The sequence below is a fragment of the Pollicipes pollicipes genome, unplaced genomic scaffold, assembly GCF_011947565.3.
Source record: "Pollicipes pollicipes isolate AB1234 unplaced genomic scaffold, Ppol_2.1 Scaffold_7231;HRSCAF=8579_pilon_pilon_pilon, whole genome shotgun sequence".
Taxonomy (NCBI): Eukaryota; Metazoa; Arthropoda; class Thecostraca; order Pollicipedomorpha; family Pollicipedidae; genus Pollicipes; species Pollicipes pollicipes.
In genome coordinates, this window is record NW_023597034.1 from 45,439,185 (window position 1) to 45,466,613 (window position 27,429).

Consider the following 27,429-nt stretch of genomic DNA (forward strand, 5'->3'; position numbering starts at 1 on the left):
GCTACGAGCATTAGGGATTACAATACGTTAGGCCTTATGACACATTGGGAGTTACGATGCATTAGGAGTTGCGATACATTAGGTGTTGTGATATATTAAGAGTTACGATACATTAGGGGTTATGGCACATTAGGTGCAACGTACATTAGGCGTTATGAAGCAGCGGTTTTGATACATTAGGCGTTGTGATACATTAGTGGTTACAAACATTAAGGGGTTCGATACCGACCCCAGCGCGCCACTTTCGGCTTCGGCCGGTCCCGTCGGGGTTCACGTGGTGTGTATTGGAGTTGTCGAACGGGTTTTAAAGGGAAAGGGACAGGCAAAAAGTAAGCGGTTCTGGCGTGTTAAACTCAGTGATTTACAGTGCCTTACGCTTGGCGCTAAGTTTCAGTCTCCCAACTATTTGTGTGAGGAATGGTGTAATATCAGTTTATGCCAAGGAAAGACAAGTTAACTTGAAAAATTTGCGAAGGTGACGGTGATGCAAATAGCGGGAATAGGTCATTAGAGTATGGCTCAAGCAATATGACAAATGCTGTTTTCATTCCATGCAGTGCAGTGAGATGAAAAATATGTTGGGATTGGCCAAGAAGAATTTATGTCTGGCACTGATTGTAGGAGTGGCTCATATGGGATGTCTGAACAGTGTGGGATGTTCACATGGTATCAAACTTTTCAATGTGCGATGGGTGACACAGATTGGTAGATGCAAGTGTGTTGCTGGGAATTTGTAAAGCTTATCTGTATTATGTACCACACACCCACTCCGCAGAGACAAAGGTGGCCTTCAAGGCATTAGCCAGGCTCTGAAAGCATTGTTTCTACTTCAAATATCCTGCTATGATCTTTGCTAGAAAAGGGGAAATGACTATTTGAACCCAGTTATTTTGATCTCAACAGACATGGAACAAAAATTATGGCACTTGACCACTGTGTTGTGGATGCAAGAAATGGTCATGGCTGCCCAATAGCTGTGGCCTAAAGGACCCCTGATGTCCTATGTGTTTGATATGCTTAGTGTTCATCATGTATATGGTCTGTCAGCAGTTACGTGATATGGTGGTGGTTATGATCAATATTTTTTCTCACTACATAATCATCTATTTATTAATGATCTGTTTTATAGCATGAAAGAAGAAGAAAGTAGGGATATTATATCATCTTTCCTTTCACATATAATGATTATGATGGTGGTGGTGCTTTTAAACAGCTCTGGTAAGACAGGGTACAATGAAAAACAATAATAAAACAGGGATGTCTTCGGGGAATCTTATCCTACATCAAAAATTGATTAGTTATGATAAGGATGGCGGACATGAGTTAGAAACACTGGCAGCACGATCCATACAAATCAAGGTCATACCAGCTGATCAGGTCCAGCATTTGCTCCTCAAGGTAAAGCTTTTGCATACTGATCATTATTTGGTTGACATTATACCTAGATATGGCATCTTAATTGGTAATTGAGATAGGGAAGGAGCAATATGGCATGGAAGTCCAATGGGACCCCAGTAGAATCAGGCAATCCTGATATCCTGGCCACCTGAAGGGATCAATCTGTGAAGTATTGGAGCAGCATTAAGGATATGATGAAGCCATTTTAGGTCAGGAATAATGACTCAGATGTTGAGGACCAAGTGACAGCTCTTAACCTGCAGGGTGTTTACAGGACATTTAGAAGGATTATGTGAGAAGTTCACTAGTGACAGTGAACTCATACACTACTTGAGTCCAGCAGAATGGTGTGATGCTATGCACAGTCAACTCGCCATGTGCTTCCTGCATGATGCCAGTATGGAGGGAAACCATGTTCCAAGTCACAGACTTTGAGTGGGCACTGCATTCCCTGGGAATGTTCTGGGCACTGTTCTAAGGGGCTTCATTAAGTGTGAGTTTGTAGCCAATTATGGTGAACCCACTCACCATAACCATTCTGCAGGCCACAACATAAAACCTCTCTGCAATCCACTCAGACATGTGGGCTAGACCACGGGCAGTTTCAGGGCACAAGCAGATTAAGTTTGGCACTGGGGTGGACATCTTAAGCATGTGCAGTGAGAAGGACAAGTGGGGCAACTGGCATATATGTGATGGATGGAATATTTGCACCACAAATTTCAGTATTTGCTCTTGAATTTCCCACCAAACCAAAGAGACACATTATATCACAAGCACCAAAGGTTCCTTTTTGGCTATACATACAACACCCTGTACTTGTGGTATTGTGTGCTCCGTGAGACGACAAGAGACAAACCAGATCCAATGCACCCTTTATGGTGGCATTTACTGGCTTGTTTACCTTACATATGTCTGTCCTCTGAGTTCATGCAGCTGTGTATTACAGTCAGATCAATCTGACACTCTCCCTGCACCAACAACCAGTTACATGACTCAGACACCCATGGACTGATGGCCATTGGTGCTTGTTTATTGAAGCCAGCAAACTGTAACAGATACACTGACCTATGCTGCCATTTGCAGGTAATCAGAATATTCCAGCCTGCTTCAGATGGATGGGAAAGGAAGCAGCATGTCATCCCTACCAAAGCCAGTGTTCATAGGTAACTTCTTACAAACAGTGTTACTTGTTTACCTGGGCTCACATTTGTCAGACTATTTCATGCAAGTCAGAGGCACTGGCTGTGAGTGCCTGCTGATTGGCCTGACTGTGCTGAGAGCTGGCTGACGGGGCTGTTGTTGTTTACCTGGGCTCACATTTGTCAGACCATTCCATGCAAGTCAGAGGCACCAGCTGTGAGTGCCTGCTGATCGGGCTGACTGTGCTGAGAGCTGGCTGACGAGGCTGTTGTTGTTCGCCGCAGCGCGCGGCTCGCCGGGCCTGCTCTTCGGCCAGGGCGTCAAGTGCGAGCCGTTCCCGGGACCCGAGGGCGAGGCGTTCACCGACTGCCGTGGCCTCGAGTTCAGCGCCGATGGCTCCCGGCTGGCCTGGGTCACCAGCTCCTGGTACGGCACTCCGCGACGCCGGCCCCCTACCGTGACGCCGCGCGGCGTGCGCTAGAACGGAGCGTGCGGTTATCTCATGATTACCGGGCACTCTGGGTCGGGGTAGTTCGTGGTGAGTGCACTGTGTCAGACAGATGGGTGGCGTTCACCCTGTTGGCTGACATCAGATGACTGAAAGAGCTGATGTCAAAATGGGGAAAACAAGCAAACACTGTTGGCAGTTCTTTTGGATCACCATGTGTCTTCCCTGTTCACTTAAAGGGAATGTTGCACATTTGAAGATATTGAGGCAGGTATGAGATATGGTGAAATAATTTAACATGTAACTATTGGGATATTTCTCATTGCAAAATACTTCTCTAGACAAGAAAACACCACCATTCAATAGATATACTCCTTAATATGTCATTGTCCAATCCCACCATGGAACATTACTGTGATGGTTGAAGGCCTACCATACTGGGGCTGCAAAATTTCCACCCTCCTGTATAGCGTGACTCGCTAGGTAGTAATTCAACTTCTTGATAGGTGTGTGGAGGGGTACGACATTTCTAGAACCCAAATATCTTTGTGTGCGGTTGTTTCGGCCATTTTTTGTTGTGTTCTTGCATATTAAAGTGACTGTTGTACATTTGAGGATATTGAAGTAGGCATCAGAAGTGATGAAATGAACTCATTTATAACTATTGGTATATTTTTAAGTGGAAAAGACCGCTGTTAACAACACAATTTCTCTGTTTAGCAAATGTGTTCTTAGATACGTTATTGTTTGGATGCTCACGTCCTCGCACCCTGCGCAACATTAAAAGATAGCCAATTGAAGGCCGTTATATCTGGAAGTTGTGCACACGAACGCCAGCTGTGAATGACTGAACAATTATATTTTTATTTGCGTTGATCCCCGCGTTGCATATGGAATGACAGGGTTTGAAGGACGTTATTATCGTGTCATTTGATGCCTGGGTGACCTTGAATTATGTACGAAAAGTTCGCACATCTTCGCGGGCGCGTAGCTAAAAAACTGGAGCGGTTTAGGTTTTAAGAAGGGCAGAGCTGTGGACTGCACCGAATGATCTTAAAGATGGTCATTTCAGTTCAAAAACCCGTAGAAATGTGGAACACCCGCTTTGATTTGTGACTTATAGTGTTGAGTTGTATTAACGTGCTTGGGTATGGCGCTATTTTTAATTGAAAGTCTGATTTCCGTAATAACTGGCACCAATGTCCAACATTCTGTATGATAAAGCACAAAGCATCATTCGTGTTTGAAACTTGCACTGAATGCTTCGCATTGGTTGAACCCCAATGGAAGTTCGCTGGTTCCAGAAATCGCGCTCACGCATGTCAGACACGAAACACTGGATTATTGTATGTGTTTTGGCCCTGAACGCCGCGTGGCCAATGTGGTGGCAGGATTTCAGTGACGTATCTACGGCGTCGTGCAAATAATCCGCACAAAATAGCCTTCAAACATTCGCGGGCGTCTAGCTCAGAAAGTACAGGGTTTTTAAAGGTCTTAAACAGGGCAGGACTGTGAACTGCTCCGAATGATCTTCAAAATGGCAATCTCAGTTCAAAATTCCATACGAATGTGGAACACTCCCTCCAACCTCATGAACTCTATGACGAAACATGCGGAGTTTTCCGATTATATGAGGTCACATCCGTGTGGCATGTAAACCTGAACACGTTAAAGGTAAAAGCATGTGATTGTTAGTCATTTCGTAAAAGCCTTGGAAAAAACGACTGGATACTGATGTGGGAAACGCCTTCTGGCCATGGTCAGCGTGAAGGTGGCCGAGACGACGACCTGGAAGGTGATCATGGAGGCGGAGATCGCCAAGGTGGGCGCCGTCAAGTTCTCACCGACGGCCGCCTTCCTCGCCATCTGGCACCCGTTCTTTGGTGAGACGCGCCCGGACGAGCCCGTCCCAGACGGCCGCCATTCCAGCTCATTTAAGACTGGCAGGATGGAGTAAGCGACGCTTTAATTTACTCTTGAAATATTGGTGATGCCGGACACATGTATGAGGGAGGTGGAGCTGAACGGTACCATAGTGGCTTGGCGTAAGGTTCATTTCTCACGTTGTTGTGTCCACGTTTTCTTGGTGATATTGTTTTAACCCTTAATCGTGGTGTTATGTATTCATTGATTGATGTTGGTTACTTGGAGGAGCCGGATCACGTGTGATTGAACTATCAGCCAGCACATCAGAACTGTTGTGTTGTCTCACCATTTGTTCCGCATCTCAACATGGTCATTTACGGGTGGGCCATTTTTCAGTGACCAAGGAAAACCCGCAGGGTGCCCCGAATATGTTCGTCTATGATGTCGCGAAAAAGGAGTGCATCAAGATCCTCACCCATAAGAAATACCAGACTTGGTGAGCTTTCAACCGCACGTGTACTTTTTTGAACTCATCTGGCTTTATGTTTTGTTAGCTCACTCCTGTGGTGCATTGTCTTGTCATTGTCTTGTTTCATGTCAGCTGTTGGTCCTTTGTGTCAGTGCGTTTTTGGGTCTTCTGCCAGCGATGTTTTTTATAAATACTTGACATTTTCGGTATTTTGTTATATTTGTCTCCGGCTGATTTTGACCGGGTCTGTCGACATCGGTCCACCGCGGTGTGATCCGCCTGCACCCAAGCATCAGCCGTGTGGGTGGTGCCGAGAGCTCCCCGTCAGTTGTCACCCGACCGCACCTCCGTCACTCTCGTCACGCTGCGTCACCTCCACCACTCCCCGTCATTACGAGCGCACCATGAGCTTCCTGCTACTCAGTCGTTGGTATAACCACTCATTAACACTGTCCGTTGGCCCCCATCGGTCCTGATATGCTCCGCTTTTTCCCACGGACCCCACCACCCCTTGACACTGAGCGTCACTCCCTGTCGATCTTACCTCTCCTTGACAGTTAACACTGTCCGTTATTCCCGGCCACTGCCAGTGAAGCTCACCACCTACCGTCGCTACTGGCTTGGCATTGTCAGCCCCGACTGCCACCGTCTCTGCCTACTATCTTGATTCGTGTTGTTTGTTCGGGTCAATTGCTATCGCCCCGGATGCTTCTTTCTTCTTTATTCTCGCCTGCTGCCGTCGCTTCCGTCTCTCACGATCGCTCTCGCTGCTCACCGTCGTTCCCATCGTTCGCTGTCTCTCCGGCCACCGGCACCAGTCCCGACGCCCCCGACACTCACCGTCGCTCCCTCCTCTCGCCGTCACTCCCGACACTCACCTTCGCTGCGGCTGCTGTCCGTGTTCTGCGCTCCCCCCTCTCACCGCCGCCACGACGCTTCACCGTCCTCCACGCCTGCCGGCCAGGGAGATGCAGTGGACGCCGGACGACGCCATTTGCGCGCGCAACGTCTCGAACGAGGTGCACTTCTTCGAGGGCGGCCAGCTGGACACCGTGCGTCACAAGCTGCGTCTGGACGGCCTGTCCGAGTACAGCCTGGCGCCGAGCACGCGGCCGCACGTGGTCGCCTTCCTGCCCTCCGTCGGGGTGAGTGGCGGCGCGTGCGCGTCCAAGCGGGCGATGACAACCCGGCACGCGTTGCGGCGGCTCGGCCCTCCGAGGAACATCAGGTCGCATGTGGCCGGTTTGCCAGCCACATGTTTGTGTTGGTGTGTTTTGTTGTGTTTGGTGTCTCTCTGTGGGGCTTGAACGGCCGACCTGTGCGTCGATAGTGATTGTTGTGGCGGGCAGTTGGGTACATGCCGGGCTTGTACTGCTTTGCACTGCTGCGCTGTGTGCTCCTCTCTATGTGCTGGATTCATGATGGCCTGTGCTACCCACTCCCCATGATGGCCTACTCTAACTGCTCCCCATGATGGCCTGCTCTAACTGCTCCCCATGGTGGCCTGCTCTAACTGCTCCCCATGATGGCCTGCTCTAACTGCTCACCATGATGGCAAGCTCTACCTGCTCCCCATGATGGCCTGCTCTACCTGCTCCCCATGATGGCCTGCTCTAACCACTCCCCATGATGGCCTGCTCTAACTGCTCACCATGATGGCAAGCTCTACCTGCTCCCCATGATGGCCTGCTCTACCTGCTCCCCATGATGGCCTGCTCTACCTGCTCCCCATGATGGCCTGCTCTAACTGCTCCCCATGATGGCCAGCTGTGCCCCTTCCTGTGATGGCCCACCCTGCCCCCTCCCCATGATGGCCAGCTGTGTTCCCTCCCTGTGGTGGCCCACTCCACCCCCTTCATGTGATGACCTACTTTTCCCCCTCCCTGTGATGGCCAGCTCTGCTCCCTCCCCATGAGGGCTTGTTCTGCCCCCTCACGAGGGCCCACTCTGCCCCCTTCCCATGATAGACTGCTCTGCCCCCTCCCCATGGTGGCCCGCTCTGCTCCCTCTCCATAATGTCCTGCTCTGCTCCCTCCCCATGAGGGCCCACTCTGCCCTTCCCCATGAGGGCCCACTCTGCCGTCTCCTCATGAGGGCCTGTTCCGCCCCCTCTCTATGAGGGTCTGCTCTGCCCCTTCCCACGGGGGCCTGCTCTGCCTGTTGACCTCGGCATGGTGCAACACCCACCGTATGGAACAGCATCCGACGCCGCGGCGTCACTCTGCCGCCTTGTGCAGCAGTCTTACGTCTCAGTGGTGCAGACTGCTGGCGGACAGCGAACCGGTCGCAGCCTGTCGCCTGCGCTGTGGCGCCCGGCACCGTTGGCTCGTGTGTCCCTCAGGTCTGACGGGTCTGAAGCAGACCTCGATTAGGCCCATGACGACACATAACCCGGCATAGCCGTCCCAGGCCCAGTCAGTCATCTTCCTAACTTAGGGATCTTTTATCTTACGGTCCCCGGAACTCTGACGGTCTCTGACTGCACCTGAATGTCTCCCTCCTGAGTTGCCGCAGCTGTGTTTGAGCTTCACCGTCACGACCCCTCGTGTGGCCACCGGCCTCCGCCGTGCCTGCCTCGCCCCTGGACGCGCCGCAGGTTTGCCCCGACCCTCACCGACCGGGACCGTGTCGGCAGGGTCGGCCGGCCGGCGCTCGTCTCTTCAAGTACCCCAATCTGACGGAGGAGGCTGCTATTGGACGGAAAAGCTTCTTCAATGTGAGGAAAGCAGCGGGTTTGCCCAGACGTTGAGTGGTTGGAGTAGTGTAATGAACTTTGACGCGGACTGGTCTCATGTTTCTTTTGCTGGCGTACCTCGATTCATGTACTGGTGCACCGGCTGTGCGGGCGTTGGGGCGGGGCTCCCGCCAGGTGGGGTACTACGTGCAACTTGCCCTGCATATACGGGGCGCTGCGGGCGTGGAGGACGAAGCGGCATCTGGGAGGAGAAGGGTGGCTGTAGTCTGCGTGCAGCAATTATTTGTCGCTTCCGTTCTGCATGTATGCATGTGCACGTGTGTCGTGTGTGTGTGTGTGTGTGCACAGTCGACGGGCTAGTGCTGAGTCAGTGGACGACGGTGAGCTCCCCGACACTGGCTTCTGGCCGCGCTCGGAAGGCATTGCCAGCGCTCGACGCCGTCGATGCGACGCCCCTGCCATTGGTCGCCGCTGTGTGCACGTGTTCGCCGCCGCCTATCTGATGGGGGTGACCGTCGCTTGTCCTAGGCCAACACGGTGGAGATGAAGTGGAACAGTCGCGGCAACACGTGTCTGCTGCTGACCTCCACCGACGTCGACAAGACGGGCCAGTCGTACTACGGCGAGACGTCCATCTACTGCCTGGACACCAAGGGCGCCACGGCCCACCTGCAGCCCGGTCAGTGCCCCCCCCCCCCCTCCTCCGTCCCCAGCACTGCCGCGATGTGGAGGCCTTCGTCCGCTTATACGATGCGGGTGAGATGTCGAGATGTGTCGTCGCCTGTTCACGACACTGCCGCGCGTGCTGATGTATGACCTTCTCATCGCAGCACTCATATGTTGTAGTGCAGTCTTACGTCTTATGCTCCGGCACGGCACGGTACGGTACAGTGCGGTGTGATACGGCGCAGATGCGGTAGAGTGGACCACCGCTGCCGTGATGGGCGGTGAGTGCTGTGATGTAGAACCCCGCAGGGCGCGAGCAGTGGCGCCGGCCGCGTGCTAAGGCTGGGCCGCGCCGGTCCGCGCAGCTCCGGACCACCGGTGTCAGCGAGCAGTGGCGCCGGCTGCCTGCCAGGGCTGGGCCGCGCCGGTCCGCGCGGCTCCGGACTACCGGTGTCGGCGCCGCCCCAGCGGGAGACGGCCGGGCTCGCACTGACCAGCGGCCTCTGTCGGCAGGCGGCAAGAAGGGCCCCGTTTACTCTTTCGAGTGGAGTCCTCTGGGCACCGAGTTCTGCCTCGTCTATGGCTTCATGCCGGCCAAGGCCACGCTCTACAACATCAAGTGCGACCCCGTGTTCGAGTTCGAGCCGGCGCATCGCAACGCCGTGTTCTACAACGCACACGGAAACTATATCCTTTGGATGCTGCTGGGCGCTGCTGCTCGGGTACGGTGTGCGCAGTGTGTGGCGTAACCGAGGCTCTGCGCGTACGTGCGTCAGGGGTGCGAGACCCGAGGAAAACAAATCTTGAGATGAGTGCGTGGAAAGTTGTGCTATTTTCTTCCGATGTATACATTTTCTTTTTTGCGAGGCGCCAGTCTCTATACTGTAACAGTTTTTCCCAGTGTTGTCTCGTTCTGTGTCAGTTCGGCAGAGTTCTGTTCCACTCCGTGTTTTGCCCTTGACTGTGAGGTCCACTGCTGGTGTTGGCCGGCTTCGGCAACCTGCGCGGCAAGATCGAGGTGTGGGACGCCGAGACGCGCCGCCAGGTGGCCAGCGGCGACTGTCCGGACACCACCGAGCTGCGCTGGGCGCCTGACGGCAAACACTTCTCGGTGGCCACATGCGCGCCCCGACTGCGGCAGGTGCGTCCCCTGACGGCCGCCGGCCGGGCGGACGCGGGGTGCAGCGGCGCGGGGGGGGGGAGGGCGAGACCGGCGCGGGCGGGGACACCGTGCTCAGTCGTCGGAGCGCTCACGGGCGTGCCTGCCGGGCTGACGGCCGTGGGTGGTGCAGGGGCCGGAGAGGCCGGCGGACACGCGGGGCAGGCTGGCCGGGTCACGCTCCGGTTCGCCAGGCGTCGACTGTGTTCTGTTCATCAGCCGCGCGATGAAGGAGTGAGGTGGCTGTAGAGGAAGCGCCCGTCTCGGCTCCCCCACCCCGGGACTGGGCACGCGCGGACTCCCGTACCCTGCTGGCCGACTCCGACGGACCTCTGCTGACTGCTCCGCTCCCCGTCGCCAGGGCAACGGCTTCCGCGTCTGGCACTACACGCTGCAGCTGCAGTACGAGAAGAACATGGCCGAGAAGCACGAGCTGTATGAGACGTACTGGCAGCCGTTCCCAGCCGGCGTGTTCCCCAAGCCGGTGGTGGGCGCCGAGAAGGTGCAGGGTCTCAAGCCCACCCAGCCGCCACGTAAGCGCCAGGAGGGGAGGGGATGATCGGTCGACGGGGTGATCACACAACCGCCTTGCTGTGCTTCGCGTTGCGATCCGGACGGTCCGTGTTTGGTTGGCAATGCGTCGGCGGCGCTGCCCGGTCTAACTCGGCGCCGCCGCCCTCCGCAGCCGCGAAGACGGCGTACGTGCCGCCCAACATGCGCGGCTTGGGCCGGAGCGGACAGCCGGAGCGCAAGAAGGTGCTGCCGCCGGGGATGAGCGAGCCGGAGCCAGGTACGACACTGAACACCCTGAGTTCGGCGCCTGTGACGGACGGCGCACCAGTAGCTGTTAGGGGCTCGTGTTTCCACGTGTCGGGCGAGCGTCACGTTAGCCGTGGCCGACTCGGAGACGTTGCCGTCGCTGTGCGACCCCCGTCTGGAAACCGCTGGCCGTTGGGTGAGCCACCGCCCACTAAAACGCGCAATTTTCCGTCCGTATTTTAGAGAAGAAGTCGAAGTCGAAGAACAAGAAGAAGGGAGGTGGCGACGCACCGAAGCCGGCGCCGGTGGCGCCCCAGCCGGTCGAGGACGAGCCGTTCGTGCCGCCGTCGGCTAACGAGGCGCCGCCGCCGCCGCACGCCGCGCAGAGTGCACCCTCCTCCGACCGCAAGAAGAAGCGCGACAACCTGAAAAAGGTACGCGGGCGAGAACCAGCCTGTAGTAGTTAACGGGAGCATTTTGTGGCGAAAGCTTCACGTGCCGCGATGCTCGGCGCGTTCCGTCCGCCCTCTGACGTCACCTGACGTCTAGTGCAGCCGCTGCCACTGGCCGCAGACCACCCCAGTCAGGAGCGGTCAGGAACGCCAATAGTGAAAGCCCACCCCGTCAGGGCTGGGTGAATCGGAAGGCCGGCTCTTTAGCCGACCGAATTATTCGGACCCACAGCAGTTCACGGATTGCTGACAGAATAGTTCAACATTCCACACTGTGGCCACGATGTGATTTGTGGCCACGATGTGATGTGGTGCGTTTGGCGGCCTCTGATCCTGCATTTCGTACGAGATGTGTTAGGTGTGCTGTGAAGGTCGTTAACACATGACGGCCTTTGTTGACCACCTGTTTGCGCAGAGCAGGGATGTAGTTTCCTGTTCATTTAGCGTTGCCAGCATCCCCCTCCCCAAACTTGGGCTTCAGCCCCCAATTTTGAGGACGAGTGTGCTAAATTTGGGGAGAAATCCGTCTGACATTTTTGGGACTAGCTCGAGTCTCCCGGCGCTTGCGCTGGCCCTTAGCTATCCCGAGCTCGAACTCCGCACATTGTGGGAAATTTTTCACCAGCCCAAAAGCGACAGAGTCCTAATCAGCGACCCTGCGGCCGCCAAGCGAAGATGCACGACACAATAACGATATCTCACCGCCCGACCCCCGCCTGCAGAAACTGAAGGACATCGCTAAGCTGAAGGCTGACAAGGCTGCGGGCAAGGAGATGAACCAGGAGCAGCTGGAGAAGATCTCGCGAGAGGCAGAGCTCACCAAGGAGCTGCAGACACTGGCCTTGTAGCCCCGGCCTGCACTAGGCCAGTTGTTTGGGACGGGGTGGGGGCGGGCCGCTGCTGGCTGTCAGCGGACGGCTGCTGGCTGTCAGCGGGCCGCTGCCGGCTGTCAGCGCGCCGCGCGTTTGATACTATTTTATGGCGGGCCGGCGCTGACGCGGCTCGTTCGTGCAATGTGATGATCGCTTGTTGTGGTTTGCCGGTTCAGTGGCATCACTGGTGACGAGAACGGTCAGGCCCGTGGCGCCTTATCTTGTAAAATACCACCGCAACGAACTCCTGACGGCGTTTATTAGAGCATGGCAAACAGGTACAAACGCAGGTACAAAACGGCGCTGGGCCTGGCCACGCCGGGCGGACAAGGGCACGGCAGAGTACACAAATCGACCGCCAACCGGCCTGTGTTGAGCGGCTTCAAACCTGCCGCTGGCCGCATCAAACGAAAGCGCAACACATTGAGCAATTTGGGAGATCCTTGGTTCACGCGCAGACGCGAACATCACAGCTTCCACACGCTCCAGTGAGCTTTAGACGCGCTTGCCCGCGCTCCAGCGAGCTTAAGCACGCTTGGCCGCGCTCCGAAAAAGCCGGTTCACCAGTTACCGGCTTCACAGGCATCTCGACAACTCGGGTCCGCAGCTGCCGGTGCGGCCCTTGAGCACGAACGAAGGCATTCGCAGAAACGGCCGAAGTCCTGTGTCGGAGCAATAAGAAGCTAGGCTCACAAGCCTCTGGACGGGACTGAGCCGTAACATAACGCAGCCGGCACGCGGCTGCCGGCACATCACGCGCCGGTAGCCGCGTGACGTGGCCGCCTTGACTCGGCCAGCCCAGCAGACCGAGCACGAGGCGGCACCGGCGTCAGCCGTCGGCGGGCCGCGGCCGGCCCGGCGGCGGCGACACCATCTGATACTGCGGGAACCCGCCGACGGAGCGCGGCACCTGCAGGGGAATCGGCACAGGTCGCTGGCGGGCTCGGCCAAGCGGCACACACCGACTTTCGGCACAGGTCACGGCTGACGAGCGCACCCTGACCCTGCGCACAGCACCGGCAACGGCACTGGCTCGGCTGCAGCTGTGGAACTATCTAGGTCTCCGTATGCGCTCTGGCCGCACCATTTCTGAACGGTACCACCGCAACCGACGTCGCTGCGTTAACGGACATTGAGTGCGAGATAGTAATGCCCACACTTTGATACAGGGTCAGAGAAACGGCACGCGTGAGGTTTCACCCCTGAGGGCGCCGTACTATCGCGGTGATGGAAGGCACTACTCAATGTCAGGGCCTCCCTCGTCGCGCGGTGCCTGGCATCCCACCTACGGGTGCTGCCTGAGATGGCGGGCCACCACCGCTGCACGCCAAAGTTCCGGCTCCGTGCGTGTCGTCCGACTGACCTCGAGACTGCGCCGCTCCCGCTCCCGCTGGCTCCGCTCCCCCGGCGTCAGCAGAGGCCCGCCACCGCCCAGGCTGACGCCGACGCTGACCGCCGGCGGCGCCTGCGCCACTCTGCTAACGGAAAGGCGGCGTCACCGCATGCATGCGCGCAGGCGAAGGCTCCAGCACACGCGGATGGCACCAGAGCTGCCCGGCGAGCGACCGCCTCCGTCGCGCGGCGCTCCATCTCTCCCTCCCCCGCTCCGCTGGCTCTCAGCGACCGCGGGGCCGGATGGCCACGCGTTGCAGTTCCTCAGACGGGCAGCGGACGGGTCCCTGCCCCGCCCATAGAGTGCCCCTGGTCCAGCCTGTCCGAGCCGAGCCTCTGGCCTCTGACCATCTGACTCCACCCTCAGACTTCTGTCCAATCGGTGGCCCGAGCTCGTGCGGCCGTACTGACCCTGCGCGGCCGGCGGTGAAGGGAGGTCGGCCGGTGGCGGAGGGGTTGCTCGGCAGGCGGGCCGCCAGGGGGCCGGCCTCCGACACGCCGTTCTCCAGCGCCGGCCGCGGCGAGGTGACGCGCTGGCCGCCGCCCGCCGCGCTGTACGCTGCAGGCACCCACGGCCGTCACCGGTCACACCACGAGCATCGCGCGATGCCGCCACACGGCCACGCACGGGAGCTACGGCGGCAAAACAATACGGCGTCGACTACGCAGCGATGCGACTCTGGGCTTCAGCGAGCCCCTCAACGACCTACTCCGCCAAAGGCGTCCGCAACGACTCATGAGGCCAGCCAAAGCGGCTGATACAGGGGCTACTTCCAGCTGCGGCCTGCGGCTTACCACTGCTGGAGATGGGACCGGCCATTGCCGCCTCCAGCGTCCAGCCATACCAGGCCGGCTCCACTGTCCGCTTACGGACGGGTCGCTGGTCACATGCGACGACTGGTACACCCACAGAACGTCAGCGGCACAGCCTGTCACGCACGGGGGCCACACTTGCCGCCGACCCTTGGTGTTTTATAACTCACGTGGTCAGAGGTCAAGTGTCGTCAGCTACCTGCACTGACCGCTGGTGGTTTGGTATTGCGCGGCTACTGACGTGGCCAGGGGTTAGGTGACGGCCTACTGGCCCCATTTGACGCACGCCACCGTTGCCACCATCGGCCCACCACTGCCACATGACTGTTGCAGTCGTGGTGAGGTGAGGTGGGCGGAGCTTACCGCCGCTCTGTTGGTGGCGGACGGCGGCGGCGGCGCGGGCCGACACGGCGGCCGGCGCCGCCCTGTCCAGCGGCACCGAGAGGCGCGCGTGCACCGCCAGCAGGTGGTCCCGCCGCTGCGCCACAACGCCCATGTGCTCCTCCATCTGCCGCCAGCGCAGCGGCCCACGTCAGAGGGGAGGGGTGCTTCGGATAACAGGACGTCAGATGGGGGGAAGTCAGAAGGGAGGACGTCAGAGGGAATGACGTCAGATGGGAGGACGTCAGAGGAGAGGACGTCTGTGGAGGACATCGGACGGGATGACATCAGAGGGGAGGATGTCGGAGGGAAGGGCATCGGAGAGGACATCAGAGGGGAGGGCGTCGGAGGGAAAGGCGCAGAGGGAGAGGGCGTCGGAGGGAAAGGCGCAGAGGGGGAGGGCGCCGGAGGAGAGGGCGTCGAGGGGGAGGGCATCAGGGATGGACGTCACATTACCGCCACACGCGGCCACTGGCGTCCAAGCGCGTGGCAGCACGAGCGTTATCCGACAAGCACACCAAACATTTCTAAGACTAGCCCACATGAGCATCAAGACCACGTGCACAAAGACGGTGCGCTGCAGTACAGCGTGAGGCGCAGACGGCGCGTGTGGCGCACCTGTTCGTTCTCCTGGCGTAGCTGGTACAGGCAGCTGAGCAGCCCCGCCACATCAAAATGCTGCGACTGCTCCATCAGGAAGTGACTGCCCTGCTGCCACTGATGCTCCAGCAGCGCCGTCAGCGAGAGCGGGGCGGCGGCGGCAGCGGGGGTGGGGGTGGTGGCGGTGGGCCACGTCTGCCAAACAGGCACGCCGTTAGCGACAGATGGCGACCGGCACAGCACCGCTGCATCCCGGTCAGTACAGATATACACCACCGGCCACGCTCACAGCGGCCGGTCGCGGAGGACGGAAGCACCGGACATATGGAACGCCAGGCACGCCACCTTCTCGAACCGAGACCAACAGAGTACACGCAGCCCATGTGCGTCCCGCAGTGAGCCCACAACAGACGCTAGGCACGGCTCTGACCCCGGCTGCTGGGGTCCGACGGCAGCACCAGTCCGGACAGCCCGCGCAGACCGCCAGGCCCGGTCGGCGCCAGCGCGCTCACCTGCGTCCTGGCGGCGACGGCGCGGCCCGGTGGCGGCGGTCCCGGCGGCGGCGGACACGGCCGCTCGCAGTCCACCTGCTCGGCCACCTCCGCCGCCAGAGAGTCGGCCAGCAGCGCGCCCGGCCGCAGCTGGTTGCCGATCATGTGCGGCGCCGGTTGGCCGTTGAGCCGCGCCGCCGCCTCCGCCTCCGCGCTGCCGGCCGGCGGGTGCCGTCACGTCTCACGTCACGTCACGTATCACGGTGTGACGTCACGTCAGACGTGCACAGAGCGGCTCAGACGCCGCCGGTGGCCGGTTCACGCCTCTGGCGACCAGCACGACTGCACGTGCCGCTGGAAAACAGACTCCGAGAGCGCAACACGCGGCTGATTCTTCCCGATCGCAGCTCATTCTGGACTAATACGCCTGCACCGCTCCCTTCCTCCTTCCCACTCTCGCCCGCCCCCAGTCCGCACACTACCCATCATGGCGACCACTCCGGCCCGCTCGGACGCACCTGGCGCCGGCCGCCGCGTCGGCTGGCGCCACCACCTTGCGCGGCCGGCCCGGGTTCTTGCGCTTGCGCGCCGGCTTGTCGACGTCGGGGGGCGGCGGCCGTTTGGCCGGCAGGCCGACCGTGCCGGCCGGGCTGGCGTCCGGCCGCGAAGAGTCGGCGGGCTGGAGCCAGGGGCACACCAGGCGGCTCACGTAACCAGGCAGCAAACTCCGTCGCTGGTCATCCGCCATTCTGTTACGCTTGGCGCCTAAGTCACCCGCCGTACCTCACAAGTCACTGACGTCATCGGCGTACATGGACACAGTTTGAGTTGAGCCGCGGTGACTGACACGGAGACGGCCATTGGCGGCACACACCGCTGAGAGCGCTCGACTGTGGGAGAGCTCCGGCGCCGGACCCCGAGCGGCAGTCCGACGGACACTCCGTGGGAGCGAGGACCGCTCAGCGGGAGTAGATGCCGCTCGGTGGAATTCGGGCCCCAGTATGAGCACAAGCCCCTTAGTGTAAGGTGTCAGTGAGCGTTACACTACTGGTGTGGCTCCGGCTGGGCGCCTCCACACCGGGTCCGGCCGCTCACCTGAGCAGAGAGGGTGGCGCTGGCGGCGGCGGGCAGGGCCGGCACCGCACCGGCAGCCGTCTCAGTGGTGCCGCCAGGCGGCGGCGGCGCAGGCTCGGGCTCACGTGGCTCGTGCTTGAGGCCCGCTCCGTCCTGCGGCGAGCACCGTCACAGCACGTGCCCATGCCCACTGCCCAGGCAGTCTCGCAGGCCAGCCAGTTTTTACTCGCTTTCCATGTCACTCGCGCCCGCCATTTTGCTCGCTTTTAATGTCCTTCGCCCCTGCCATACACTGCATGACATTTTCTCTTCGCGTTATGAGGATATCGGTAAAACATTTGAGTCACATTAGAACTGTCACCGATGGCAAACACGAGAAAAGTGTGACCGCAATACCAAAATCGGAGGTACCACCAACCACCATACAACAGGGGTGGAGAATATACGAAGAAATCGTACAACACGCACGCACGCACGCACGCACGCACGCACGCACGCACGCACGCACGCACGCACGCACGCACGCACGCACGCACGCACACACGCACACACACACACACACACACACACACACACACACACACACACACACACATATATATATATATATATATATATATATATATATATATATATATATATATGTATGTATATAAGCCTATTACTAATCCCACCTGTACGCAATGTTAAATTGCATCCCTCGTTACGTACGCAACATGAATGTCCAGACTAGCGTGTCTGCCTGCCTAAGCAGGCAGCGAATATCCTCGTAACTCGACTGAACAGGCGCTGATCGCCGGCCCACCTGGAGGTCGGGTTGGTGCGGCGCGCCGTCGGCGGCGGCGAGCGGCGGCGGGCCGGGCTGCGCGCCGGCCGCCGGCGCCGCCGCCGCCGAGAGAGGCAGCGCGTCGGCCGCGTCGCCGCCGGCCGGCTCGTCGCCCGGCCAGCTGCTGCTGGAGCTGTCTGTGTGCCCGACGGGCGGCCGTGGGCAGCGCGCCCACCGCGCGTTCCGCCGGCGCTCGGTGCGGGCGTCGTCGAGCACCGGCACCGGCGCCTTCTCCGGAGACGCGTCCGGCGTGACCGGCTCGTGCGTCGGCTTGAACGCCGGGATCGCCTTCACGTGGTGACCGCGCTTCTGAAAGGCAGCGCGTCCATGTGACGTCGGCATGCCCACCGGCGTGGCGACGGCGCGGCGCTGCGAGCAGCGCTCGGCGCGTTACTGCTATGGTATCTTATGCCAGTTGGCGCAGGGACTTGTGAGGGCACATCTTGGCGTGGCTACCAATCCAAGGAATATGTGTATGTGACACGGAATACCTGTCTCGCGCACCAAGGCGTTGTCGAGGAACTTCCCGTCCTACCGTGATGCAAAGACTGGTATTCCGTCTGAAGCCCTACGCGTCATGAACAAGAGCACTTTCGCACAGAACAGGGTGCGGTGGTGGATCCCACATCCTACATGCGAAGCTGCGCCCAGAGATTCCCAGTCCGTGGCATGGCTTCGTGAAGTAGGTTGGGAGTGGGGGACTGAGTAGCGAAAAATAGTTAAGCCGAACCTACTCCCCAAAACACGGAACAACGGGTTTCTCCAGAGATTTTTCCAGCATTTTCCTCACGGTTTGGGGCTAGATCTCCCTAACAGAATAGGACAACAAACCCATGTTCCCAGTCCCAGCCTCCCCACAAAATACGGAACTATACACGATGCTCAACAGCCGTCGATGCGTACTGCACACTCCTCAGGTTTAGCGGCGTGGCTCACCAGCTTGGCGTAGTGGTGCGGGCAGTAGCCGCAGTAGGTGACGTTGTCCATGCTCTGCACCTGCTCCTCGCAGAGCAGGCCGCTCAGCTGTGCGCACGTCACGTGGAAGCTCTGGCGGCAGCCGGCCTTGTTGCAGCTCATGCAGGCGCCAGTGGCCGCCTTGCTGGCCCGACCGTTCGTCTCGCAGAGGCAGCAGGTCTGCTGGCGGGGCGCACACTCCGCTCAGCGGGTCACACGAGCTCCGGATGGGCGCTCGCGGCTCGAGACAGCGGGTCTGCTGGCGGGGCGCACACTCCGCTCAGCGGGTCACACGAGCTCCGGGTGGGCGCTCGCGGCCCGAGACAGCGGGTCTGCTGGCGGGGCGCACACTCCGCTCAGCGGGTCACACGAGCTCCAGACGGGCACTCGCGGCTCCACACCCAGCCAAGGCACACAGGCCCAGCTTCGACCAACAAGAGCGCTCTCGGCCCTGCACTCGCTGCTTCTTCGGAAGCCATCCTAGCATGGCATTCCAATCGGCAGAGGCTTCTCTCAGACTACATATGCATGTGGTAAAGAGTTGCTCCTAGCAGGCTAACGAGTGCTGCAGCACACTTGACATCAATCGTCTCAGTCTTTACACGGTCTCTGGAAGCTGAAACCTTTGTTCAAGGGACGTTCCCTTCCACATACGTCATTGGCTGATCAATCCAAGATTGTGTCAGTTGACGGCAGCAGTGTCATCACCTCTCATATGACCAATCCAGCCAAGAACGAATCGAGCGCGACGCATCTTGTCTCCCCTAGAAACACAGCTAAACTGAGACAGCAGAGGAGGAGGAGAAGGGGACCAGCCGCAGCGGTGGCCGGGACCGCCGTTCTCACCTTGCTGAAGCGATCCGGCGGCACGATCGACACCAAGATCGGCTCCATGCTGGCCACGTCGCCGAACCTGACCTCCGGGATGTAGAGGGCGCATACCACGTGCGCCCAGCCGTCCGCGTCCGTCCGCTTGAGCGCGCCGCCCTTGCCGGGGCACAGCTGGCACCGCTGCAGCCACAGAATCCGGTCAGTGACAGAAACCACCAGAGCTGGCGGGCGCGCCGGCTACCAGTGTGGGCGGCAGCGCAGCTGACGACAGCTGGCCCCGACCCGCGCCAAACGGCTGGGCGAAGGAGACTATTGCAGCGCGCTCTCTGGGCTGCCCGTGTGTGTCTGGAAGCCGGACCCATCCCGGTGGGGTACGCGATGCGCGCTGGCGGGAGCAGCAGCAACGCACATGGCCTGCATTGTGGTCTGGAGATAGATTACAACCAGTACAGTAAAAATGACAAGTCGCATGGCTACACGGGTGCATTGCAAGGCAGGGGTACCCAAACCAGGCATGGGAAGAAACCAAACTTCTGGCCTCCAGGCTGCATATGAGGCCAAGACAATGACACGAAGCCGACGCATAACCAAACCCGGTTGTTTGGAAGTTTGGAACTGCAAAGTCGAAGCCTCAGTCAACAGCTTCCTATCTTTTGTCATGTGAATCAGGAACCGAGCCAAGTGGATTTGAAATTTTCACATGCGCGAGTCGAAGCAGAAGTCATTGGCTTTGGACTCCGCAAACGCTAAGTCAAGCCGAACACCTCAGTTTATAATCGCGCGGGCGAAGCTGAGGTCAACTCTAGGGTACGTTGTTTCGCGAGGCTGAAACCACTTTAGCGTCTGTTAAAATTGTATGTGATGACAAAATACTACCGAGATCGTGGAAGTGGTTAAGAGCTGGTGTTAAATTGACGGATGCAAAGAAAGGCCGGACTTATGTGCCCGTCTTGTGCGTTAGTATGCACACAGCGTTTGAACACACCTCTCCGCCCACGTGAAGTGTGATTTGGTCCTGAGACCGACCGGCCGACTGTTCGGTTTGCAGCCCTGTACGTATCGCAGCCTCCGAAGGTTGTGTGGTATACTGGAGTGACAGGTCCGACAAGACTGTTTTTGTGAAGTGACGTTGCAATTACTGTGCCACGATCACCGTCCTAAAAATCCCCGATTTACAAAAGTAAAGCCAGTAGCGCAGGAACGATGGAGACGGGGTCAAAGGCTTAACGGAAAAATTGCGGATTCGCGGAGCCGAAGTAGAAGCCCGCTTTGTCGCCATGCCTGGCCCACACAGAGATCAATGTTCTTGCAACTGGCGCATGGTGGATATGTGATATGACTCGAAGCCCACAATACTCATGCCAGGTCTCATCACGTATGAACATATTTGCGGGCGATTAGTAAGCCCCTCTCTAATTGTTCTAATTGTGTGTGGTATACAAGTCACATCAGAAGCTGTTTACTTACCGCAACGCCAGTACGCTCTTGTGATTCACATTTGCGGCAGAACCAGGGACCCAATGGCACATTTATAATACCATAGCAGGCTGAAACAGAGCCAAAAGTCTGTCAAAAAACTTGCTTTTACACGTTTGATGCCCTAGATAAATAAGTTGTGTCGGCATCTTAGAGATGGACAACACGGCGTCAGCTGATTATGCAGAGAGTACGCGGTAGCACCATCGCGCATTTGGGAGCGTTACTTCGTACGGATGAGCTCATTTCGAAATAAAACGTCTGGATTAGATGTGTACCACCCTGATCCACCTGTTCTTAATCTAACTTAGTTTTACATAAAACACGTACCACCCATTTAAGTCCGATCTTTAACGCGCCTGTCTGATCTCCACCATCTCTGTGCATGCTCAAACAAGATGTCTCGCTCATAAATGTCAGCAACTGCAACTAAATGGAACGGGAACCAAGGTGGTAGACCCCAATCGATTTAAGAAAGTGATAAGCCTGCGTCCATCCTTGTTCCGGAACAGCTAATATGTGAAAAAATTACATTTGTAAAAATTGAGCCCGCGTGCCCGCAATCTTAGAAGCAGACAAACGAAAACAGCCGTCGTGAAATGTCTCCAGAAGTCTTTCGAAATGAGTTCGCACCGCTTAAAAGGCATACTGAGGTGTACGTATTAGATGTCAACTTTCGACGATGTCCTCTGAATATATCGAAAGCAGCAACAACATGACAAAATTTATCTCTACTTGTCTAGTTCCACCACCAAATTCCGGCACTGGTTCGCAGTGCTGCGAACGCCAATCTGTTCCCATTATAAATGTACCTAGGTGAAACACGCTCCGGGACTGTCCCCTCAACGCGCGCATTGACATCATAAGGCGTTCAAGATGCCTCTTTCACAAACGCTACCGTTTTCGTCCGCTCACCGGCCACCCCCTAACACTAGCAACGCGGCCGACGGCGTGCGGGAAAGACTGCACGGGAGAGCTTACGGAGACTGCAACACTGGACATTGGGGGGTTTGTTCTATGGCTTGAGAGCTCACGTGATCAAACACTGGACATCGCGGGTTTTGTTCTGCGGCTTGGGAGCTCACGTGGTCAAGCACTGGACATCGGGGGCTTTGTTCTACAGCTTGAGAGCTCACGTGGCCAAACAATGGACATCGGGGGTTTTGTTCTACCACTTCGGAGCTCACGTGGTCAAAGCTATGTTATGTCATTCTTCCACCACTCGGTTCTGAACAAAACTTGAACCTTCCCAGATGAACATGGTCCTTGAGGAGCCAACTTAACAAGTAATGTTTTTACAATCAACCTGTGTGGTGCATGACATTGACATTATGGTTGTTTCATTTGCCACACATTCAAAGTGCTTCTTCATGGTTGCTTTCCCTTCAGTGGGACAACAGCTTGGAGCAGTGTTCCCAAGAAGTGCAGCTGGCTTGTAATGTATGTTCAATTAAGTAAGCCATGAAAGGTATTCTCAAGAGGAGGGCATGTGTCAGAGCATTTTGAGGAAAGGTTGAGAACCATTTTCTGAAATCAAGTATGGAGAAGAGCAAATATTTCATTTTACATGAACTGAAATGAATATGTCTCATATGCGAAATATTTGCATGTCAAGAAGCAAGTGTAAATGGGATGTTATGCCAGATAAATTGTGGACACTTTTCTTGTCAATCAGATATAAATGCACTACAAAATTATCAAAGCACAAAATGGCAAATTGTGTGCAGCTTCCACTTTTCTGTACACATGAGTGATATGCAATGACACATCTTCAGCTTCATAAAAGAAGTGTATTTAGAAGAAGCTGACAGCCAGGCTTCCATATGTGACTGCTGCAGCGAGCTTAAAAAATTTGTAGTTTGTACAGTTTTAACATCTACTTGTTTATATATATATATATATACATACATATATATATTGAAAAGCTAAAAAACAGAACATAAAAGGACTACCCTCAAAAAGGTTTTATTCCTATCCCCTGATGAAAAGTTCCAATAGTCTGGCTCCCAATTCATTTTGAGAAATTGACGCACATCACAGGTTCTCTAACTGAGCTATCTTGACCATCAAGCCACCTATAAACCTATGCCAATCAAACTCCAAAATAGTCATGATGGAACTGCCCTTTTACTCAACCTTTTTGAAGAATGTTGGCAGGTAAGCAGCATGCTGTAATCACACTGGTTGTTTACATGAGACAGAATATGCTGAGGGTTTCCTTCTGTGCAATGTTAACACAATCATGTCAAACAGACCAAACTGTACTTTATCTCCTGCACATCCTCTTATCTGCTACTCATGCTGTCCCTGAGTGTTATAATTAGGTATATATATTTGGTCAAGTAGAAAATGTTGAGTACTTCAGACTTTCAGGACTTTTGCCTTTCCACACCATAAGCCATGTGGAAAGGCTGGTGATGTTGAAAGACTGGTTCCCACTTGATTTGGGCACTGATATCTGTAAATAAAAAGCATCAAGAACTGAATGCAAAATGTATTTTTGCCATTTTTTCCTTCACCTGTTAAATTGCCAGAATTTTTCCATAGCTGAGTTTTGAATGATGCTGCTATGCATAGGTGGTTTAGTATTGTGGGTAGTCTCCTTAAACACAGATTTCACCCATCAGGAGTTTAGGAAATAGGTACCTACTTACCTTGATGGACAGCAACATCACAATCTTCTCCATCACAGTAGACCAGCGGGTTTTCATCCCAGCCACTCTCATCAGAGCAGACACAGCAGCCCCCAACCATCTCTTTCATTTCAATCTCACGCGCTTGTGTGCCTGTGAGCATCAGTAGGATATCATACAATGCCTATAGCACCAGATTTTCCTTTATTAGTAATGGGGCATCATCACTAGCGCGATGAACAGAGGTCATCAGCCTAAGCGTCCCGCTTCCTTATTACGTAGAATTCCGTCCGCGAATAAGATGTGACCGTCCAAACATTTCCAACAACAAGAGGGGATTACGCAGTCGCATACCCATGTGTATGACACTTATGAATCGACGGAAGCAACTAAACAAGTAAATAGTCTCCACCCGCACACCATGCGCCTCCTATCTCTCGAGACGTGCGCGGCGGTGGGGACTAATCGACGGCCAACTTTTCTTAGTTGTCCCCTGCTCTAAGCCTGTGAGACAAATCACCAATAAATTTCACAGATCGGTATACCTTGGTCAATAATGCATTTCCCAGACAACATGAACTATGGTTCAGGCCCAAAGTTGCAAAAAAATCCAAAAATTATTAACAATAGCTGCTGATGTCATCCCAGAAGCAATTTGGACCAATCACCACCAAACCGTGCTCATCATTCGCCATATTCTACGCTGACAAACAACGGTTTTCGGAATGCAGTGGCCTTGAGACGATGTGTGATGTACCTCTCTATGGGCCTCTGGTTCGAACAGGTGCCCTGACCCCATGTCGCCAGAATGGTAGGCGGTGGGTACCCTGACTGGGACGGAAGCGCCTTTCAACCCCCACCGAAGGAGATAATATGCTCCAAGAATTTTACCCACGGGGCCCCTCACCCGGTGAAGGTAAGGTATCTCCTTCGCGTTCAGTGGAGTAAATCGAAACTAGGTAAAAAGGGCATTAACAAAACCAGTCCATGTCCATCCTTTTTCAGGATCCACGAGAAAAAAAATCGAATAACTTTGAGAAAGCGTGATCGCAACCTTAAGGAGAAAAAACGCCGATATCCCAGCGCTGCGGTTTACCCCAGTCCCGATACTCCGGCGGTACAGTTTACCCCAGTTCCGACACTCCGGTGGTACAGTTTACCCTGGCCCCAATGCCACGCCCGCACAGGCTACCCCGGTCCCGATACATCAGTGCTGCAGTTTACTCTAGTCCCGATACTCCGGCGGTACAGTTTACCCTGGCCCCAATGCCACGCCGGCACAGGGTACCCCGGCCCCGATACACCAGTGCTGCAGTTTACTCTAGTTCCGATACTCCGGAGGTACAGTTCACCTCGGTACCGATACACGGGCAATACGGGTTCCGTTAAATGGAGGGACGGTGTCCGCCGCAGTGAACATCAAGTGGGTATCGGGCGCATGAAGACGACGGAATGTCAGGAAATCATGTTTCCAAAGGTCTTAAGACAATTTTCATCGTTCGAAGGTTATGGTGCAATTGTCACCAATGCATTTTTCAAGTTGTGCTATGGATAGAGTGTAACACCATAGAGGTTCCACTATTGCTTCGAGAATTCGCGATGCTATAAGTGCTAATCCGTTCCCGTTGGCAATATGATAGTCGCACAGATAACATACATAGCCCGAATTGCTCCCTAATTGCACGAATGAATTTCACAACGTGTTGGAAGGTGCCTCTTTCCTATGCAAGGTTTCCGTGCACCCATTGATCACCCGCTGGTGTTAACTGCGGAGACGAAGCTGCATGACTCATGCGCTGAAAGCAATGTTCACCAAAGTTGATCCTGCTTTGGCTTCGTTACTATTAAAACAAACGCAACTCTACGCCAGTACTACACTGTCATTAACTCGGTGAAGATCATTTTAGCTCACAGAAAGGGGGCCCTACCTTCCCACCAGTACCGAGTTTGTGCATATCGCCAGGTCTTGCGATAAGGCTTAACTATGTGCCGAATGTTAATACACAATGGCTCAGCCAAGGATACATAAACAACAAGTTATAAACAACAAGCCAAGCAGTAGGCAGCAATTATAAAAAGAATGAAAGTTGAGTGTATTTGGCAAGGAAGTCATATCAGTGTTTTTATTGAGATGTTTCCGCAGCAGAAATGCAGGGGCTTCATCGTACGAAGAATCATGGTGTGGAAACCACGCCCGCGAAGGACAAAATAATACGAACGATGGGTTCCAGAGGAGGAAAGAGCTCTTGGGCGACGTTCCGACGCCCTTGGGGGTCCGAAAACCGCCAGTCTCGTATCCATGGCTTGACACGCAGGGATGTTTGCATCATATGCCATCACACTTCATTATCGGAAAGTCTGTTTGTCTGTTTGTCTGTTTGTTTGTCTGCAGTCGGCTGCTGACAAATTGGAAGTGTACGTTACATGTACACATTAAGTGTACAAATGTACATGTATGTAAGCGTCAAGTGTACATACTCCGTACGTTGTAGCCAATATGACTATGCAACTGTAGAAGAAGACAACTGCATCGTTTTTGGGGGCTTCAATGTTTGTTTGTGCCTGTGCGTTCCGACACATCTGAGAGCGTTGGTATGAGCGCAAATCGCTTCCAGCAGCCTTCTCCCGTTTGGTCCACACTTTCACTAACAATAAGTTAGCTGACAGCACAGAACTCGAGCTGGATGGCATCGCTGGGTAAGCCGTCTTTTTAAAACACAAAAGGATGGCTAGACGCGTCATATAGCTAAGATGGATGCTACATGCGTCGCAATGAGTTAGTTCCAGCATGCGCAGCAGTTTGACGTGTCCTCGTTGGTTCTACGGACAGCTTGCAGCATCTGAATACTGGCTAGTTTTGACCTTCGTCGAATTTGACATTGTGGTATAGGTTGTTGCGCATTAGTGTACCAAGGATCTCCTGATTTTCCCCCAATAAAGCGGTAAGGTTTTAGAGCGCAATATTTGCGTTTGTCAAAACTTCATCTCATCAATCAGGTTGCAGTAGGTTACTATTTGTCTTCATTGTATGGAGAAGGCAACGCTAGGCTTCGGGGGATATTTGCTTCTGAAAGCACGGGTGTATGAACAGGGGGAGGGCAGGAGGGCGCCAATGTTGGGGGCGCGGCCCCCCAACTTTTCAATGTAGGGACGGGCAATGGTAACTGCCCCCCCCCCCCCCCAACCACACAGACTTTTTCAGATTCAAGTTGCATTCAGCTTGCTTCTGTAATACTTTAAACATGCATGCCGATTTGCTTAGTTCATCAACCGTCTTACTCAAGATGGGTCATCTTTTTTTCGTTTGCCCATTGGCCATCACTTAGCATCAACCCGCAAGACCAACGCCGCACGCACTATGGAGACTGCAACGCCGGGCGTCGAGGCTGTCGTTACAAAGACTTTCGAGCGCATATGTTCAAGTCCATGATGCATCATTTTTCTCAGCATCCAATTCTGACTGTGTCGAACATTTTGAGGTAAACATGAGTTAGCCATGTCAATGTCAAATTTGGAGCCCTATTTTGATCTACAATCTACGTTCAGGGGGTCCTCAACTTTTTTTAAAGAACACATACAAACCTGGAACTTGAGTCTATGTGGATGTTATTGGATCAACTGCGGTGATTAAGGGTCTTGTTGCTTCAATGAGGGTTCCTGTGTTGATCCGGGGCCAGCTGCGCGGATCAGAAGGCCTCCCGCGTCAGGAAGGCCCAATGTGATATGATGTATCGCTCTAAGGGCCTCCGGATCGACCAGGGGATCCCGCCCCATGTCGCCAGAATGAGAGCCGGAAGACAACACGCGGTGGGACGGAATGGCCGTTCAGCCCTTGACCGGGAACAGTAATGTGCCCCTAGTGTTCTGCTCGAGGGGCCGCTTGCCCGGAAGGAAATAAGGGGTCTCACTGTTGTTAAATTGGTCGGATCGATATGAGTAAAAAAACGAACAAAGTCATCCGATGTTTGTCTGAAAACGTTCATTCTTTGCAGAATCGACTAGTGAAACAAATCACATCAAAAAAATTTAGC

General features: G+C 55.3%; 2 protein-coding genes across 4 annotated transcripts; one reads left to right on the plus strand and one right to left on the minus strand.

Annotated features, from left to right (window-relative positions):
* The first annotated feature begins 219 nt into the window (after positions 1-219).
* On the plus strand, positions 220-12,176 carry eIF2A (eukaryotic translation initiation factor 2A). Of its 3 annotated transcripts, none has more exons than XM_037234332.1 (15): positions 220-277; positions 2,485-2,564; positions 2,826-2,967; positions 4,754-4,872; positions 5,252-5,351; positions 6,289-6,469; positions 7,960-8,040; positions 8,548-8,698; positions 9,199-9,372; positions 9,660-9,826; positions 10,206-10,377; positions 10,530-10,634; positions 10,847-11,037; positions 11,778-11,944; positions 11,987-12,176. In XM_037234332.1, exons 2-14 carry the CDS (start codon positions 2,513-2,515, stop codon positions 11,901-11,903), a joined length of 1,761 nt encoding a protein of 586 aa, XP_037090227.1. In that variant the 5' UTR covers positions 220-277; positions 2,485-2,512; the 3' UTR covers positions 11,904-11,944; positions 11,987-12,176. The 3 variants fall into 3 exon arrangements, with proteins under 3 accessions (XP_037090227.1, XP_037090225.1, XP_037090226.1); XM_037234330.1 differs by having other exon boundaries at positions 242-329; XM_037234331.1 differs by lacking the exon at positions 220-277 and adding an exon at positions 336-475.
* Positions 12,177-16,648: 4,472 nt separating this feature from the next.
* On the minus strand, positions 16,649-23,828 carry LOC119110178 (protein AF-17). Its single transcript, XM_037233915.1, has 7 exons — positions 23,753-23,828; positions 23,420-23,551; positions 20,757-20,836; positions 19,305-19,469; positions 18,441-18,641; positions 17,650-17,813; positions 16,649-16,718 (listed from the first exon to the last, which is right to left on the minus strand). The coding sequence occupies exons 1-7, from the start codon at positions 23,754-23,756 to the stop codon at positions 16,649-16,651; spliced, it is 816 nt and encodes a 271-aa protein (XP_037089810.1). The 5' UTR covers positions 23,757-23,828.
* Between the last annotated feature and the right edge of the window lie 3,601 nt (positions 23,829-27,429).

Coding starts and splice junctions, on each gene's coding strand:
- eIF2A (XM_037234332.1), top strand. CDS start 2,513: ATGGATGGGAAAGGAAGCAGCATGTCATCCCTACCAAAGCCAGTGTTC. Junction 2,968..4,753: donor GCCTGGGTCACCAGCTCCTG/GTACGGCACTCC, acceptor GGCCATGGTCAG/CGTGAAGGTGGCCGAGACGA. Junction 9,373..9,659: donor CTACAACGCACACGGAAACT/ATATCCTTTGGA, acceptor TGTGAGGTCCAC/TGCTGGTGTTGGCCGGCTTC.
- LOC119110178 (XM_037233915.1), bottom strand. Junction 20,837..23,419: donor TGATGTTGCTGTCCATCAAG/GTAAGTAGGTAC, acceptor GCTCTGTTTCAG/CCTGCTATGGTATTATAAAT. Junction 16,719..17,649: donor TGCCCACGGCCGCCCGTCGG/GCACACAGACAG, acceptor CGCCGCCGCCAG/CGCCACCCTCTCTGCTCAGG.